This window comes from Bos indicus, chromosome 9, assembly GCF_029378745.1.
Source record: "Bos indicus isolate NIAB-ARS_2022 breed Sahiwal x Tharparkar chromosome 9, NIAB-ARS_B.indTharparkar_mat_pri_1.0, whole genome shotgun sequence".
Taxonomy (NCBI): domain Eukaryota; kingdom Metazoa; phylum Chordata; class Mammalia; order Artiodactyla; family Bovidae; genus Bos; species Bos indicus.
The window spans coordinates 89,763,751-89,780,797 of NC_091768.1; the positions used below are offsets into that span (position 1 = coordinate 89,763,751).

Below are 17,047 nucleotides of genomic sequence, written 5' to 3' on the forward strand. Positions count from 1 at the left end.
AGAGTCTTTCCTATGCTTTAAAAGTGACAGGATCACTTTTTTTTTTTTTAATTAAATGTAACATTTGAAAAATTACAGGGAAAAAAGTGAATTCCCTAGAAATAAACAAATGATTAGTCATCTTTATGAGTTAAAGTTAAGTATATGGAAACTAGCCTCACCTCAAGATGAAAATCCATTAAACACACACATAAAAAAACAGGAAAAAACATTCTCCCAGAATTCCCTGTTATAAATCGGGCTTCCCCAACGACTCCCCCCACCCCCACCTCCACCCCAACTGCCCTCCACCGCACTTTCCTTCCTGTGTTTGTTTTACACAAACAATGAGCCTGATGCAGGACTCTGTCATTATAAACATGCAAATGCACTCTAAATCACATGCCAAGACTAACACAGGTCTGCACTAATGTTTAGAACTGGGAGAAGAAGACGCGACAAAATGAACAGATCATTGAACAGGAGCCAGAGGACAGTCTATGGCTGACTCTGCTGAGAGCTGGCAAGTCATGTATTCTCCTACACCATCATTCTTTTTTTTTTTTTTTTTTTTTTCAGTCTTAGCTCCCTGAGCAGGGATTGAACTTGTACCCCCTGCAGTGGAAGCTCTGAGTCTTAACCACTGGACCACCAGGGAAGTCCCCAAAATGTACCAGATTAGAATCTGTTTTCTATCAGCTACTACATCTGGAAGCTTAAGAAGTCATTCTAAAAAATTAATTTCTGTTTTCTTATCAGTAAAATGAAGACAATTCACACCCACACATCTTAAGCTCATCGGGTTTTTATGAAAGATAATCTGGAAAACACTGTAAACTGTCTTAAAACACATAAAACAACAAAAAATCTATAGTAATGATAATTATTGTCATTCCAGATAGATTAAAAAAAAGTATTTTCTGTGCTGTGGTTGAAAAGTTGTTGCAACAAAATTCTGGATCTTATGATGTGGGATTAAAAGTAGTTTCAGAATAAATGTGTATTATGAAGTCTAATGGAGAAGGCAATGGCACCCCACTCCAGTACTCTTGCCTGGAAAATCCCATGGACCGAGGAGCCTGGTGGGCTGCTGTCTATGAGGTCGCACAGAGTCGGACACGACTGAAGCCACTTAGCATGAAGTCTAATGTATGCCTTATATATAGTTTTCACGTATTTGCAAAACATCTTTTCATTTAACCAGTGACAGAAGAGAAATGAATAGTTAACATAGATGATTATCTACAGTGTAGGAATAAATGGAGGTAGGATATTTATTTACATTATTTTATAAATCATACATGAATATGATGCATTGGCTGTGACAAGAAGTTAAAGAACTGCATTTGCCAAGGTGGGGGGAGTGAGATTTTCCAACAATTATTTAACAACAATTGCTAAAAATTCAACAACTGAATCTTATGAGAACCTTACTATGATATTTGGTTTGGGCTCTTATGAAAACACAGTTTAAATAGAGTTGATGGAAGGATAAGCTAAACGTCTATCCTTGGCACAGAGAAAGAAGACACACCCTCCTCTAGTAACTTTCCAAAATTCATGATGCTGTAATCAGCCACCAAGGAAAGAGTCATTGTGACCTATACAGGATTTAACAAGTCAGGAAAGGAAAGTCACTGCTCTCCTGAAGGAACTGAAACACTCGAGGTATATGACCTCTGAGACCAGGTTTGCACAAAGGTGTTCAAGTCCTCAAGGTCATTCATTATGACCTTGTATGCCAAAGATACAAGGAAGGAGGCATATCTGAAAATGAAAAAGCTGCTGAGTCATAACACAGTAATCATCAAAACCAATATGAGCCTTTCACTGATTTTGGGAAAAGGAGGTGAAATGACCTATATGTGAAAGAGCAATGATTTTCTCTTTAACATGAAATATCCCTTCTTTTTAATGAGGGCCATCAAAGCAGCAAGGCTTTGAGCGTTGCTGTTCCTTATAATCTGTAAACACAGGGAGTACAGGGACTTCTCTGGCAGTCCAGTGGTTAAGATTCCACACTTCCAGTGCAGGAGACACAGGTTCAATCTCTGGTCGGGGAATTAAGATCCCATATGCAGCATGGAGAGGCCAAATGAATAAATAAATAAAGAAAGAAGACAGGGAGGATAGTGTGTTTTGGTGTATGAATTGTGAGAATTCTGATGGAAGCAGTCAGTGGGTCATGGTGGAGACAGACATGTCATGAATGTTGGATCAAGAGGTTTTGGAATTAAGTGGAGGACTCATGCTACTGGGTCTTAGAGAACATCAGCAAAAATAGCACTCAAAATGCAAAGACAGCCAAAGAAGCTCTCCAAGAACCCAACATGTTATGCCCCAACATGTTATGCTAAAAACCAATCACATATTCTCATCACGCCAGGGCCTTGCCCTTGAACTTGGCTTGTCTTACCTCATGCCGAGAAATCTGGGCTTGCAGTTCCTGGATGTTGCTGGTGGCCACAGGCTTATCCTCAATCTCTCTGTGAGCTCCTTCTATGAGTTCCTGGAGGTGCTGCATTTCTTGCTCATATTGTTCATATTGCACCACAGCCTCCTTTGAAGGAAAAAACAAAAGCACAGACGATTATCTGTTGATACCAATAACTGTGTGTGTGCCTCTGTGCTGCTTCTGACAAACTCTGGTGTTAATGTCTATTTACCCATGAGTCAAGGGAGCAAAAAAATGATGGGGAAAATTCCTAGATGATTCAAATTCCCAGTTTTCTGCTGATGCTTCAGAGCCTTCTCTCTAAAACATTTTGTCAAGATTATTGATGGACTGAACATAGTGGTGCTGGAGAAGACTCTTGAGAGTCTCGAAAGTGAAGTCGCTCAGTCGTGTCCGACTCTTTGCGACCCTATGGACTGCAGCCTACCAGGCTCCTCCGTCCATGGAATTTTCCAGGCAAGAGTACTGGAGTGGGCTGCCATTTCCTTCTCCAGAGGATCTTCCCAACCCAGGATCGAACCCGGGTTTCCTGCATTGCAGGCAGACACTTTACTGTCTGAGCCACCTTTGGCCGAACATAGTGGTTCTGGAGAAGACTCTTGAGAGTCCCTTGGACAGCAGGGAGATCAAACCAGTTAATCTCAAAGGAAATCAGTCCTGAGTATTCATCTGAAGGACTGAAACTGAAGCTGAAGCTCCAAATACTTTGACCACCTGATGCGAAGAACTGACTCACTGGAAAAGACCCTGAAGCTGGGAAAGATTGAAGGCAGGAGGAGAAGGGAACAACAGAGGATGAGATGGTTGGATGGCACAACCAACTTGATGGACATGAGTTTGAGTAAGCTCCAGGAGTTGGTGATGGACAGGGAAGTCTGGCATGCTGCAGTCCATGGGGTGGCAAAGAGTCAGACACAACTGAGCGACTGAAGCAAACTGAACTGAAGTGGTTAGATCCTCCTTCTTCTCTTTATTGTCTTAAAGATGACAATGTTATGGTCCAGAACATGGTAGAAAAGTAGTACAAAAAACATGATTACTTCATTTTTCTGTGAAGGAAATTCTGTGAGGGACTCAGCTAAGTGCTGGAATAGGAGATAGAAAAAATGAATGAAGTATGTCATTTGTAGCAACAAAGGTAGAGATTGTCTAGAGGTTGTCATACTGAATGAAGTAAGTCAGACAAAAACAAATATTATATGAGATCACTTATATGTAGAATCTAAAAAAAAATGGTACAAATAATGAACTTATTCACAAAGCAGAGAGTCACAAATATAGAAAATAAACCTGTGGTTATGAAGGAGGGAAAGATGGGGGATAAAATGGGAGACTGGGATTGCAGATTCGTTACCATCTGAGTCACCAGGGAAGCCCATGCATAAAATAGATAGCTAATAAGGACCTGGGGCTTCCTTGGTGGCTCAGATGGTAAGAATCTCCCTTCAGTGCAGGAGACCCAGGTTTGATTCCTGGGTCAGGAAGATCCCCTGGAGAAGAGAATGGCTACCCACTCCAGTATTATTGCCTGTAGAATCCCATGGACAGAGGAGCCTGTTGGGCCAAAGTCCCTGGGGTCACAAAAGTTGGACATGACTGAGCAACTAACACTTTCACTTTCACACAAGGACCTACTGCATAGCACAGGGAACTCCACTCAATACTCTATAATGACCTACATGGAAAAGGAATCTAAAACATGTGGATATTGTATAACTGATTCACTTTACTAGACAACTAAAACTAACACAACATTGTAAATCAACTATACTCCAATACAATATAAAAAATCAACAAAGTGTGACTTCTACACTCAGCAATTTACTGTCTAACAAATCATAAGATAATGCAAGAAGAGTTGACCAAATAGACCATTAGTGGTTTAATGAGAGGGCATGTATACAATTTTTGGATAAAGTAGGTGAAATACTAATCGAAAGCAGATATGAGATAGTTTCATTTCTTCGATATGCGATAGTTTCATTTCTTCCTAGTAAATAATCGGTCTCTTAGGTGAAGGGACTAAGAGTTATAGCTGGGTGTACTTCTCAGGCAATAAAATAAGCTGAATAAGCTGAAATATGAAGAAAAAAAAAAACAAAAAAAAACTCTGTAGTATGCCTTAGCAGTAAAATCTTATTACAAAGTTCTAAATGATTTTCAGATGAATAATAACAAAAATATATGATTGAATATAAAATTAACCTTTACAAGTTGTTTTTCATTATATATATATATATATATATATATATATATATATATATATATATGCTGCTTAAAGATAGTTTTCACCAAAAGATATTTTTAATAGAGCTTGCCCCAGGCATTTGTGGGTGATCTAAATGATAGCATTTCGTGTCCCTATTTTATATAATCACAACAAGCTGTCAGAGTTAACACTCTAGATGTGTTCTGATGGCTGAGCCCACGCAAGCGCTAAGAAAAGCAGCCCATGACTCATTTGCTGCTGCTCTGCTGGCGGTGTGGGAACCGCCTGCAGAGGCCGGCTGGCCCGGCTGCACATGCCTGCATGATGTTGCACTGCTGGATGGCCGTGTGCTGGAGCCGGCTGGCCTCCTCCTGCAGGTGCAGAGCCGCGTGGCAGAGCGGCAGGCTGGCGACCACGTCCTCGGGGATCCGGAGCGCACTCTGACGGACCTGCACTGCGTGGACTTTTGGCTTGAGTGACTCCATCTCAGACAGCAAATGCTGAAAGTGCAAGTTCACATTCTAAATTTTAAAATTCTATACTTATACAATTTGATATCAATTTATTTATATAAGGTGTATGTAGGTATAAAATATACATTTTTCCTGGGTGGTCCAGTGGTTAAGAATCCACCTTCCAATGCAGGGGACTCAGGTTCGATCCCTGGTCAGGGAACCAGGATCCCACATGCTGGGGGCAACTGTGCCCACATGCCACAACTCGAGAAGCCCATGTGCCTCAACTCCTGAGCCCATGTGCTCTGGAGTCTGTGCTCTATAACAAGAGAGGCCCACACACCACAACAAAGATCCAGAACAGCCAAAAAGAAAAAAAAAATTTTTTTTCCCCATTTAAAAGATATATTCTAAAATACTTTTAAATTTTACATTTTAATAGTTTATTTCAAAAGCAAGAGATATTAACTAAATTACAGGTCCGTCCAAAGTTATAAAAACTTTCCCAGGAATTTTTTTTTTAATACTGCATATAGTGCTCAGACAATAAGTTTAGAAATCACTTTTCCTAACTATCCTTTCTTTTTCAAAAATATAGCTCCCCCCTCATTTCCCCTGAATTATTTTTGCTTGCCTGTCGGTGAGAGAGTTGCTCCTTGAGACTTAGACGTCCAACTTCTGGAGAAGTCAAGGTTGTCTGGGCTTGCTCCAAAGCAACTTGTAAGTTTCTGAGCTCTGCTTCAAATTTTTTCATATCCTGCAGAGTAAGAGTGACATCAATGTTGACATATAAGCACTTGAAGTCCAAAGTCATAGGTGGAGACTACTATCATGTAAACAGGCAGTGAAACAAGAGGGAAGGGGGAGGGGTACAACCATTAAAACAATGACATAGCCATAGGACATGACAAAAACTGATTCGAACCAACTAGGTCCAAGATGGCAGAAGATTCACTTCCAGTAGCCCTTGAGCACACACACCCAGCTAGTGTGCTAGGTAATACACTAGCATCTAAATGACATAACTAGCTAGATGCTAGGTAATACACTAGCATCTAAATGACACCTGCACCAGCACCAGAACAGTTTTGAGGTCAATCATAAGTTAAAAAATGGGTGGTGGCCCAGTTCCTGGAAATCCCCATTCTTTCCCCCCAAAATAATTGGAATAATCCTCCCACTCATTAGCCTATGAAACTTCCCAGCCCATAAAAATGAACCACAATATTTCAGGGCTCTCTCTCACCTTCTAAGATGGCCCATGCTCTGTGTAGTGTGTTTCTCTCTAAATAAATCCACTTCTTACCTATAACTTTATCTCTCACTGAATTCTTTCTGCCTCAAGACATCCAAGAACCTCAGATTCAGGAATAGCATGACCCCCTATAGGGCCTTCTGGGGCAGACCCTTCCCCTTATACCCTCTATTTTAGCTCCTCTTTGAAGTACCCAGATAATAGTATCTGATGTAAATTCCCTGACTTGTTTTACAGGTGTTAAAATCTCCCACCAAATGGATGGTGTTAACTACTTGATGACTAAGAGCACACAGCCCCAGGCGTCCTGGGGCTTAAGGACTGATAAGGTTAAGCCACCACCCTGTCACCCCACCATCAGCCAATCAGAGAATTGTGCATGAGCTGATCACAGATGCTTCAAAACTCCTTCCTCATTTGGCCTTAACAATGCTTTGCTGAAACCCTTCGAGACGTTATGGGTTTTTTGGACATGAGCCATCTGCTTCCTTGTTGTCTGCTTCAAACTCCAACGTATGGTATTGTGTGACCTCACCATGCATCAGGCATAAGAGGGTAACATTCATAGTCAAGAAGGCTCATTAGAGGTGAGCATCTACCTGCACTTCCTGCCACCATTTGTTTTTACTTTAAAAATGTATCTATGTATTTTATTTTATTTTATGGTCACAGCATCCCCCCACAGCAAGGGGGATCTTGTCTCCCCTGCCAGGGATCAAACCCATGTCCTTTGCATTGGCAGCACAGAGTCTTAACCACTGAACTGCTAAGGACGTACCATTGTTGTTTTTAATGATGTGTGTGCTCAGTTGCCCAGTCATGTCGGACTCTTTGCGACCTCCTGGACTATAGTCTGCCAGGCTCCTCTGTCCATAGAATTTTCCAGGCAAGAATACTGAAGTGGGTTGCCACTTCTTATTCCAGGGAATCTTCCCAACCCAGGGATCGAAACTGCATCTCTTGTGTCTCCTGCATTGCCAGGAGAATTCTTTACCACTGTGCCACCTGGGAAGCCCATAATGATAGACTTTTCCATTTAAATAATCTTTTTTCTTTTTTTTACCTTGGCAGCATCGTGGAGACTCTGTAAACGAATTTTGATCACCTGTCGCAGCTCCTCAGTCTCCCGTCCCAGGTCTGCCACTTGCTGAGACATTGTTTCTGTATGGTACACACTATCGAGGTACTGTAATTTCTCGGTCATTGCTTCCAGATCATTGTGAATATCTTCAGATTCTTCTAGCATGGTCTAGAGTGAATTATCAACATCCAGGACATTGATAGGTAGGTAAAGAGGTAATCTACAGTATGGTATAAAGACCATCAGATTGGGAAAGGGATAAGGAGATTTGATTTACATTTCCCCGTGCACACTGTGTAGGTTGTGTATTTTATTCTGTTTAAACTTCACAGCCCTGTGCCCGCTTCCCACTTCCTGTCACCCCCTTTGCAGAGAAAAAGAAATCAAAGTTCAGGAGCTGTAAACAATCTGTTGAGGCCATATGTGTTGAACCATAAGGCTAGTGCTCAGTCTGCCACCCCAAGCTACTCAGGACAGGAATATTCTAGCAGTGGTGATGCTCTGAGGCATTGGGTATCTTCATCAGCTCACTGGCCTCTCTTTTCTCATATTCAACTAAAGAGCTGCTTTTCAGCTCTCATATTCTATAGCTAAGCTCTAAGCATATATGGATCTAAGATACGAAAATAAGACTCAAATGCTTGAAGTGAGACAAAGGGGTAGAAACTATTTGGGATTAAACAAAGCCCTTGGCATTCAGGGCAGCATCATCTATTGAGACTAACAATCATATGAGTGGGATAATAAGCATATAATATGCAGTGTATGAGTAGAGTGAGAGAGAAGAAAGGGTTAAGGATGCCGGAAATGAGAGGTGCTATTACCTGTACGAGGGTTGGGAGAAGGCTTCCTGGAAAGTCACATCTGAGCTAAGTCAGAGAATGTCTGTATTTGTCCAGATGGAGAGGAAAAGGAAAGACCTTTTATGCTGACGGGACAGCATAAGCAAAGGCACAGAGGTGAGTGGGCACAAAACATGCAGTTCCTGGGGCATGCGATGTGTAAAGAGGAGAAGCGGGAGGTGGGACATTACTCTTTCGCAATAGATCCCTTTTTTAAAAAGTAAAGTACATTGTTTTTTTTTGCAATATCATATACACATATTATATAACATATATAATAAAGTTTTAAAAATATTGAAAAATAAAGAAGATAAAATATTCCGCAATCCCATACCCCGGGGATGACTTTAAGTAAAGGATAACTGCTGTTCAATTTGGGTATAATTTTAGGTGATTGAGATCATAAGATACCTACAATTTCCTATCTTTTTCGCCTGGCATTAAAACACATGCATTTTCTGTGCATTGTTTTTGGATAAACTCAAGGCAGTTTTCATTAATTCTTAAGGCAGGCAGACATGCTAGAACTCCCTGGAACATTGTGTATAGGCTGAGTTCTCTCCTGAGCATCTGTGTGAGGTCACCACCGACACCTGACCTCTGTCCCCCTGTGCCCTTGATGCACCCAACCCAGCCACCTGCCCAAGTCAGAAAAACCTGCCAACCATCCTGGGCTCCTCTCTCTTTTACCCAAATCCAGAAGCCTCCAAATCCAGAATTCTCGCTAGGTAAAGCCCCTTGATTTTTGTCCTCTCAGCCTCCTAAGTGAGACTTTGTCACTGTCTACTGGGTTATTGAAACCACTGTCTATGTTGTCTTATCTTCATCAATCTGTCTTCCACAGGCTTCTAAATCATCTGTCTTAAACTGTAAGTCTGAACTTGTCACTTGCCTGCAGAATGTCTGTCAAAGGCTTAGAGTGACTTCAGGAGAAAGGTCAAGAACTCCATAGGCTCTCATGACCTGTCTTTGTCTTCTCTTATCTCTCTGGCCTCTTTCCAGCTCTCAGCAAAGCCCCTCCTAAGTGCACCAAGCAGAGCACCCCTCCCTCTTTCTGCTGGGATTTTCCAGAGCATTTTAGGCTGTGTGTCTTTCAGGACTCAGCTCAGAGTCACCTTTTCCTTCCTTGTGCTGCTCTCTGCTAAGTCGTTTCAGTCGTGTCCAACTCTTTGTGACCCCCAAGGACTGTAGCTTGCCAGGCTCTGCTGTTCATGGGATTCTCCAGGCAAGAATACTGGAGTGGGTTGCCATGCCCTCCTCCAGGTAATCTTCCCAACCCAGCAATTGAGCCCACATCTCTTGCATCTCCTGCACTGGCAGGTAGGTTCTTTCCAACTAGTGCCACCCGGGATGCCCAGTTTCTTTCCTTCCTTAATCTAACCTGTCTCCTGGTGCTTAGTCACTCAGTCATGTCTCTCTGCGGCCCGCTGGACTGTAGCCCACCAGGCTCCTCTGTCCATGAGATTTTCCAGGCAAGAATACTAGAGTTGGGTGTCATTTCCTATTCCAGGGGATCCTCCCAACCCAGGGAGTGAATCTGTGTCTCCTGGGTCTCCCACATTGGCAGGAGGATTCTTTACCACCTGGGAATCCCCTCTATCTCTTTTCTCCCTTCAATTATCAACTCCCTGGGGCAAGGCAGGGAATATTCTTTGTATTCCAATGCCTAACAAAATTCCTAGCTTTGGAAAGCACTCTATAAACGTTTATTAAATAAATAAATGAATGAGAACAGAGGCTATTTTTAAAAACTAAAAAGAAAACCTTCATGGTCAATTAAAACCTTCATGGTCTACATTATATCTTATTAAATCCAAAAATTTATTCAGAAAACCTTTTTTAACATTACTTAAGTTTTCTTTAAAATTTCAGTATAGTTATTAATACTCATATAAAAAATGTCCTACATTTTGGATTACAGAGCAGTAGTGTTTTGATGAGCATGATACATTTTCCAACTGTTTTTCAAAGAGATTTTACCAAGTTACCAACAGTGTCTGAGAGCTCTCGCTTCCTTAAATATGAGCTTTTAAATAATGGTGTTAACTTGACAATGAAAATGCTTTAAGTTTGCATTCTAGATCTCTAATGAGTATTTTTCCATTGTCTACAACCAGTTGTAACTTACGTCTTGTCTGTTAATGCATAATGCAGATCCTCAAACAGAACAACTCTGCAATTGTTTAAGAAAGACTTCTTGAGAGGAGAGTGCAAGATTGATTAGAGAAGAAAGATAAATACAGGGAGACTAATTAGGAGCCCGTTAAAGCATTCCCAGAAGGGGAAAATGAGGTTTTGATCTAGAACTCTGTCAACACAAATGGAAAAGAGGATGTATTTAAAAGACAAGAGTATACATAAATCAGAACAAAAAAGAAAATCTAACATACTTGAGGATATCCATGTAACTTAAACAAGGACCATTTTGTATTTGATGGCCTGATAACTGGGCTAAAAGATACCTATATCTAACTCAAGCCTAAATTTAAAAAGATGAAATAATTTCCTGGATGATATGGCCAAGAGAAAACTTCAGAGGAAGTGAAGTCATGCAGCCTCCATGTGGTGTGGACTTATTCCAGCTGGCCCCTACTTCCTGCAGGAGGTCAGTTCCCTGTGACCAGGCGGAAGCGCTGGAAGGAGGAGGCATGAGATTCAGGCTCTGACCGAGCCCACAGGTGCCAGGCGTTGTGCTTGATGATTGCACATATGTTAAACCATTTGATCCTCGTGACAACTCTGCAATATGCATATTATTTACATCTCCATCTTACTGATGAGAAGACTGGATTCTGAAAGGCAAAGTAGTTTGCTCCAAAGTACACAGCCCTAAGTGGCAGGACTTGGTTTTCCCATCAGTCTGAGTCTAGAGCTTGTGATCTTTCCACCTGTCCCTGCATCTCCTCCTAAGGGTAGAATTTCCCACCATATCCCTGTGTAAAATTGTTTCAAAGAAGCTGCAAAAAAAAAAAAAAGATACTACATGGATGATTATTTTTGGTCTTGGGGAATGGAAAATTTAGAGGTGATAGAGGATATTTATTTACTTATTCATGGGTAGCTGCTTTTTTTTTTTTTTTTCAATCCCCAGGACAAGTTGTTAAAGCTACCTTGGCTTTCATTTTTCTTGGCATCTTCAATAATTTTTCATCACATTCTTCCAAATTTTCTGTCAATCTAGCCAGTTAAATCAAATTACCCTCTTAGTTACCTTTTGAAAACTATTTTTGCTAAAGTTACCTGATGTGAAATGTATTGTTCTCGAAGCTGGCTTGCAGAATTCCATGCAATCTTTCCATGTACCAAGATTTTGGTTTTTTCAATCCACCTTAAAATTAACTCAAGTATTTCATTGTATTCTTCTAGATGGGATGCTGCCTGAAAAATAAATCATTACCATTCAGATAAAAAATGGATACTCTGCTTCTTGAGCTAGAAATCAGTCTTCTATTTCTCTTTGGATACAACAATCCTGGCAGTTGATCATTATAATATCTATGATATCTAAAGGTATCATGAAAAATAATTTCCTTATTGAAAACCTATTAAAGACTTCCCAGTGATGTTAGGATGAAGTCCAATTTCCTAATATGCTTGAATAATCTGTCTTAAAAAAAAATCTCCACTTTCATCTCTTATTACTCTGTATAGCTCTCTCTCCCCTTTTTCATACTCTACCTTCACTGAGTAAGGAGGTGGTAGGTGGGGATTATAACTTTCAATATCATAATTTACTGGTTGCAAATTCTGATTTAACTCATATTTGACTGCAGAAAAACAACATACTCAATTTGCAAAAGTTCAGTCTATACTCATAATTATGATGAAGCGTGACCTGAACCAATTCAGTAAAGATTAAGTAAAGACAAACATATATATATTCATAAAAAAGTCCATTTATATGAACACCTTTGTGAATGAATTTATAATATGGTTTGATATGAAGTCAGGTTTACATGTATAAATAAATCTTAGGAATACAGGCATGATATGAGATAAACTACACTTAAATTACTCTTATTGTTGATATTATTTTTTTACTTATTTTTAAAAGCAAAAAACAGAAAATTGAATTTCGGCCATAGAGAATGTTGATTGCCAGTCTGGAAAGCATACTTGATTGAGCTTGGAGAGCTGGTTCTCAGCCTGTCTGATGGTCTGCTGGTGAAGTTCAGTCAGTTTTCCTATCTTCTTGGCCAGTGGTTTACCTAGCTGGCCATTCTGTTCAGAAAATTTTTGCACTGCTTTATCCAGTTCCATTAATTTTAAGTGACAGCCATCTAATTCCTCTCCTAGCACCTGGATGGTCATCAAAAAGAAAGCACATTAGACTACTGAAAATAAATTTTCCCAGATTTTCTGTAATCAGAAGGATTGTATTTTAAATGATTTTTGTAAAAGCCAAATACTGTAAAGAAAAATTCTACTATGATCTGCTCATTTCTGTTTCTTTGGTTGGAAAGGAAGAGCAGGATGTTTTGTAACTGGTGTTTATTTCCTAGGAGGTTGAGAGAGCTAAAATTTTCCTTCTGTCCCACCCAAAAAGGATTAGTCACTTCACTTATTGGCAGAGTGAGAACACAGATTTAAGTACCAAGAACATCCTTCATTTTGAAATGTATATATGTACTTAAGTTACTCAGCCATCATTTAGGCTTTGACACTCTTCCCTCTTACCTACATATACATGCATATTTATGAATTCAGTTTTACTATGATAATACATTATACTATTATATTTATAAAATTTCTTTGTGCTGTGCTTAGTCGCTCAGTCGTGTCCAACTCTTTCAGGAATACTGGAGTGGATTGCCATGCCCTCCCCCAGGGGACCTTCCCAACCCAGGGATCAAACCCAAGTCTCCTGCATTGCCAAGTGGATTCTTTACTGACTGAGACACCAGAGAAGCCTAAGAATACTGGAGCGGGTAGCCTATCCAGACTCCAGAAGGGTCTCCAGGAAATCTTCCCAGTCCAGGAATTGAACTGGGGTCTCCTGCATTGCAGGCAAATTCTTCACAAACTGAGCTATAAACCGCCTGCCTTTATTGTCTGGTTTTGATGAAGCCTGATAAGAAAGGTTTTATTTAGTTTTTAATATCTTCAAAATAAACTAATGCACCCAAAATATTTTAAGGCATTGAATAGCACCCCTTATATTTCCACTTTCCCTTCCTTACCTTTTGGTCAGTTTTAGCTTGAACTAAATTATCTGTCTTTGCTCTCAGCTTGGTTAGAATAGTTGTGAGATCTCTGGCTATCTTCTGAATTTGCTGGCTGAATTCCTGACTCATGGCCTTGCTCTGTTCAACTTCTTTTACTTTGTCCTGGATCTAAACAATCAATAAAAACAGGAAAACCAATCATGGTTAAAACTGAATAATTAATACTAATAACTTCAATTTTCAGATGTTGCCGAAAGGCATTATTGGTCATCGGTGCTGCTTTGGTATCCACGTACCTCCTCAAACCAGCCACGTGCAGTTACAAGCTCTCATGGTGTTCCTTGCAGCCTTACTTCCTGCTATTTTTATGTATTCACTGCGCTTTCTGCTGCTATTTCAGCAAAGGAACTAGCAACACATGTACAATGATTCACTCATTAAATGTTTACAGATAGCAGTGTAGATAGCTGAGTTTGAATTCTATCTTCTCCATTTACTGTGTGATCCTAAACACACAGACTCTTCTAAGCCTTTTTCTTCATAAAACGGAAAATGCTTCCAGATAACTGGAGGCACACATATTTGCTTTTGTGCACCTTTTCATGAGTAGCTGTTAATGACCTGTTAACTCTTTTTCTAACTTCCAATTACCATCTTATAGTGTGACCCTGAGCACATCCAGTGGAAAGGAAAATGAAAAATTAACAGCTAATATTTATACATTTCCAATGGCTTTAATTTGATGTGATTACAAACATTTATATTTTGCTCATAATGTTCAAGAGAAGATGGTAAAGAAATATTTCCTTTACATAAATGAAAGGCCTTTAAAAATATCTTTAAGTCTTGGGGATGTAATATATAGTAGCGTGGGGATTGTAGTTAACATTCCTATGTTGTATACTTGAAGGTTGTTAAGAGAGTAGTTCTTAAAAGTTTTCATCACATGAAAAAATTTTACAACTATATGTAGTTTTGAATACTAACTAGATTTACTGTGCTGCTCATTTTGTAATATATTGTTGTTGTTCAGTCACTCAGTTGTGTCTGATTTTTTGCAACATCATGGACTGCAGCACGCCAGGCTTCCCTGTCCTTCACCAACTCCTGAAGCCTGCTCAAACTCATGTCCATTGACTTGGTGATGCCATCCAACCATCTCATCCTCCATCGTGGCCTTCAATCTTTCTCAGAATCAGGTTCTTTTCCAATGAGTCAGTTCTTCGCCTCAGGTGGCCAAAGTATTGGAGCTTTAGCTTCAGCATCAGTCTTTCCAATGAATAATCAGGACTGATTTCCTTTAGGATGGACAGGTTGGATCTCCTTTCAGTCCAAGGGACTCTCAAGAGTCTTCTCCAACACCACAGTACAAAAGCATCGATTCTTCAGCGCTGAGCCTCCTTTATGGTCTAACTCTCACATCCATACATGACTACTGGAAAAACCATAGCTTTGACTAGATGGACTTTTGTTGGCAAAATAATGTCTCTGCTTTTTAATATCCTGTCTAGGTTGTCATAGCTTTGATAGCTTACAGTGAACAGTATCGGATTCCTGATCTCCAAAGAAGAATTAACTTCGGAACCAGAGACCAGGCTTGATCACTCAAGAGCTTTTGTGTAGCGGAGTTTTATTAAAGTAAAAAGGGACAGAGAAAGGTCTGGACATAGACATCAGAAGTGGGATGGAGAGTGCCCCCTTCACTAGAGTAGTTCTTAAAAGTTTTCATCACATGAAAAAATTTTACAACTATATGTAGTTTTGAATACTAACTAGATTTACTGTGCTGCTCATTTTGTAATATATTGTTGTTGTTCAGTCACTCAGTATATAACTCAGCAAGGGAGTTATATACTTTTTAAATTACTTATTCAGTTCAGTTCAGTTCAGTTGCTTCGTCATGTCTGACTCTTTGAGAGCCCATGAATCGCAGCATGCCAGGCCTCCCTGTCCATCACCAACTCCCAGAGTTTACCCAAACTCATGTCCATCGAGTCGGTGATGCCATCCAGCCATCTCATCCTCTCTCATCCCCTTCTCCTCCTGCCCTCAATCCCTCCCAACATCAGGGTCTTTTCCAATGAGTCAACTCTTTGCATGAGGTGGCCAAAGTATTGGAGTTTCAGCTTCAGCATCAGTCCTTCCAATGAACACCCAGGACTGATCTCCTTTAGGTTGGACTGGTTGGATCTCCTTGCAGTTATTACAATAAATCAAAAAAATGCCTCAAGTTTTAAAACTTGACCAGACCCACTCCCACAATTTAAATTTTAGTATAACAGGATTAGAACTTAACAATAGAAAGATCCTACTAGACCCACTCCCATAATTTACATTTTAAGATTTCAGGATTAGTCAGAAGGTTTTCAGGAAGGAGAAACTGTCCTCAAGCAGGATACATTGTTGTATAATCCCTAGTACACAATAAACTGAGTTGTTTGTTGTATAATCATCAGTTCTAGGCTTAAAGAAGAAGAAGAAAAAAAAAAAAAACATTTTATGTGACTAAGACTAAGGAATGTAGAGAAAAAAAAATTAAGTTTGTCTTTTCCTCCTCCTCCTTGAGAACCCCAGGCCCCTTTCTCCTCCTCCAGGACCCCAGACTTCTTATCAGTTTGCCTAAGAATTGACTCTCTCAGCTTTTCTTCCAAGGAACAAGCATCTTTTAATTTCATGGTTGCAGTCACCATCTGCAGTGATTTTGGAGCCCAAGAAAATAAAGTCTCTCACTGTTTCTATTTTTTCCCCATCTATTTGCCATGAAATGATGGGACCAGATACCATGATCTTTGTTTTTTTGAATGTTGAGTTTTAAGCCAGCTTTTTCACTGTCCTCTTTCACCTTCATCAAGAGGCTCTTTAATTCCTCTTTCTGCCATAAGGGTGGTACCATCTGCATATCTAAGGTTATTGATGTCTTTCCCAGCAATATTGATTCCAGCTTCTGCTTCATCCAGCCTACCCTTTCGCATGATGTACTCAGCATATAAGTTAAATAAGCAAGTCTACTCCTTTCCCAATCCGGAACAAGTTTTTGTTCTCTGTCCAGTTCTAACTGTTGCTTCTTGACCTGAATACAGATTTTTCAGAAGGCAGGTAAGGTGGTCTGGTATTCCCATCTTTTTAAGAATTCTCCAGTTTGTTGTGATGCACACAGTCAAAGGCTTTAGCATAGTCAATGAGGCAGAAGTAGATGTTTTGTCAAATCAGATCTCCTTTGTGGTTGTTGTTCAGTTATGAAGTCCTGTCTGACTCTTTGTGACCCCAAGGACTGCATCACGCCAGGGTTCCCTGTCATTCACCATCTCCTGGAGCTTGCTCAAACTCATGTCCATCGAGTTGGTGACGCCATTCAGCCATCTCACCCTCTGTCGCCCCCTTCTCTTTCTGCCCTCAATCTTTCCTAGCATCAGGGTCCTTTCCAGTGAGTTGGCTCTTCACATCATGTGGCCAAAGTAAAATCTCCTCAGTAGCAAGGAAATATATCAAGAAATGAATACCTTTTTTTAAAATTTCATTATTTTAAGTTGAGTGCTAACATAAATGGAATGCATGTGAATAATTTTATAATAGGGAAATTTATCCAGAGGGGTTAAAAAGAATGAG

The 17,047-nt window shown here is 40.1% G+C and overlaps 1 protein-coding gene across 2 annotated transcripts in view; it reads right to left on the bottom strand.

Moving 5' to 3' along the window:
- Positions 1 to 17,047, bottom strand: part of SYNE1 (spectrin repeat containing nuclear envelope protein 1) — a 505,866-nt gene that overhangs the window by 195,103 nt on the left and 293,716 nt on the right. For both annotated transcript variants that reach the window (XM_070796399.1, XM_070796398.1), the window contains exons 84-90: positions 13,457 to 13,609; positions 12,393 to 12,575; positions 11,517 to 11,654; positions 7,417 to 7,602; positions 5,733 to 5,855; positions 4,961 to 5,143; positions 2,396 to 2,539 (exon numbers count right to left, since the gene is read on the bottom strand). In XM_070796399.1, the coding sequence (XP_070652500.1) occupies positions 2,396 to 2,539; positions 4,961 to 5,143; positions 5,733 to 5,855; positions 7,417 to 7,602; positions 11,517 to 11,654; positions 12,393 to 12,575; positions 13,457 to 13,609 (1,110 nt within the window). The remainder of the gene's footprint in view (positions 1 to 2,395; positions 2,540 to 4,960; positions 5,144 to 5,732; positions 5,856 to 7,416; positions 7,603 to 11,516; positions 11,655 to 12,392; positions 12,576 to 13,456; positions 13,610 to 17,047) is intronic.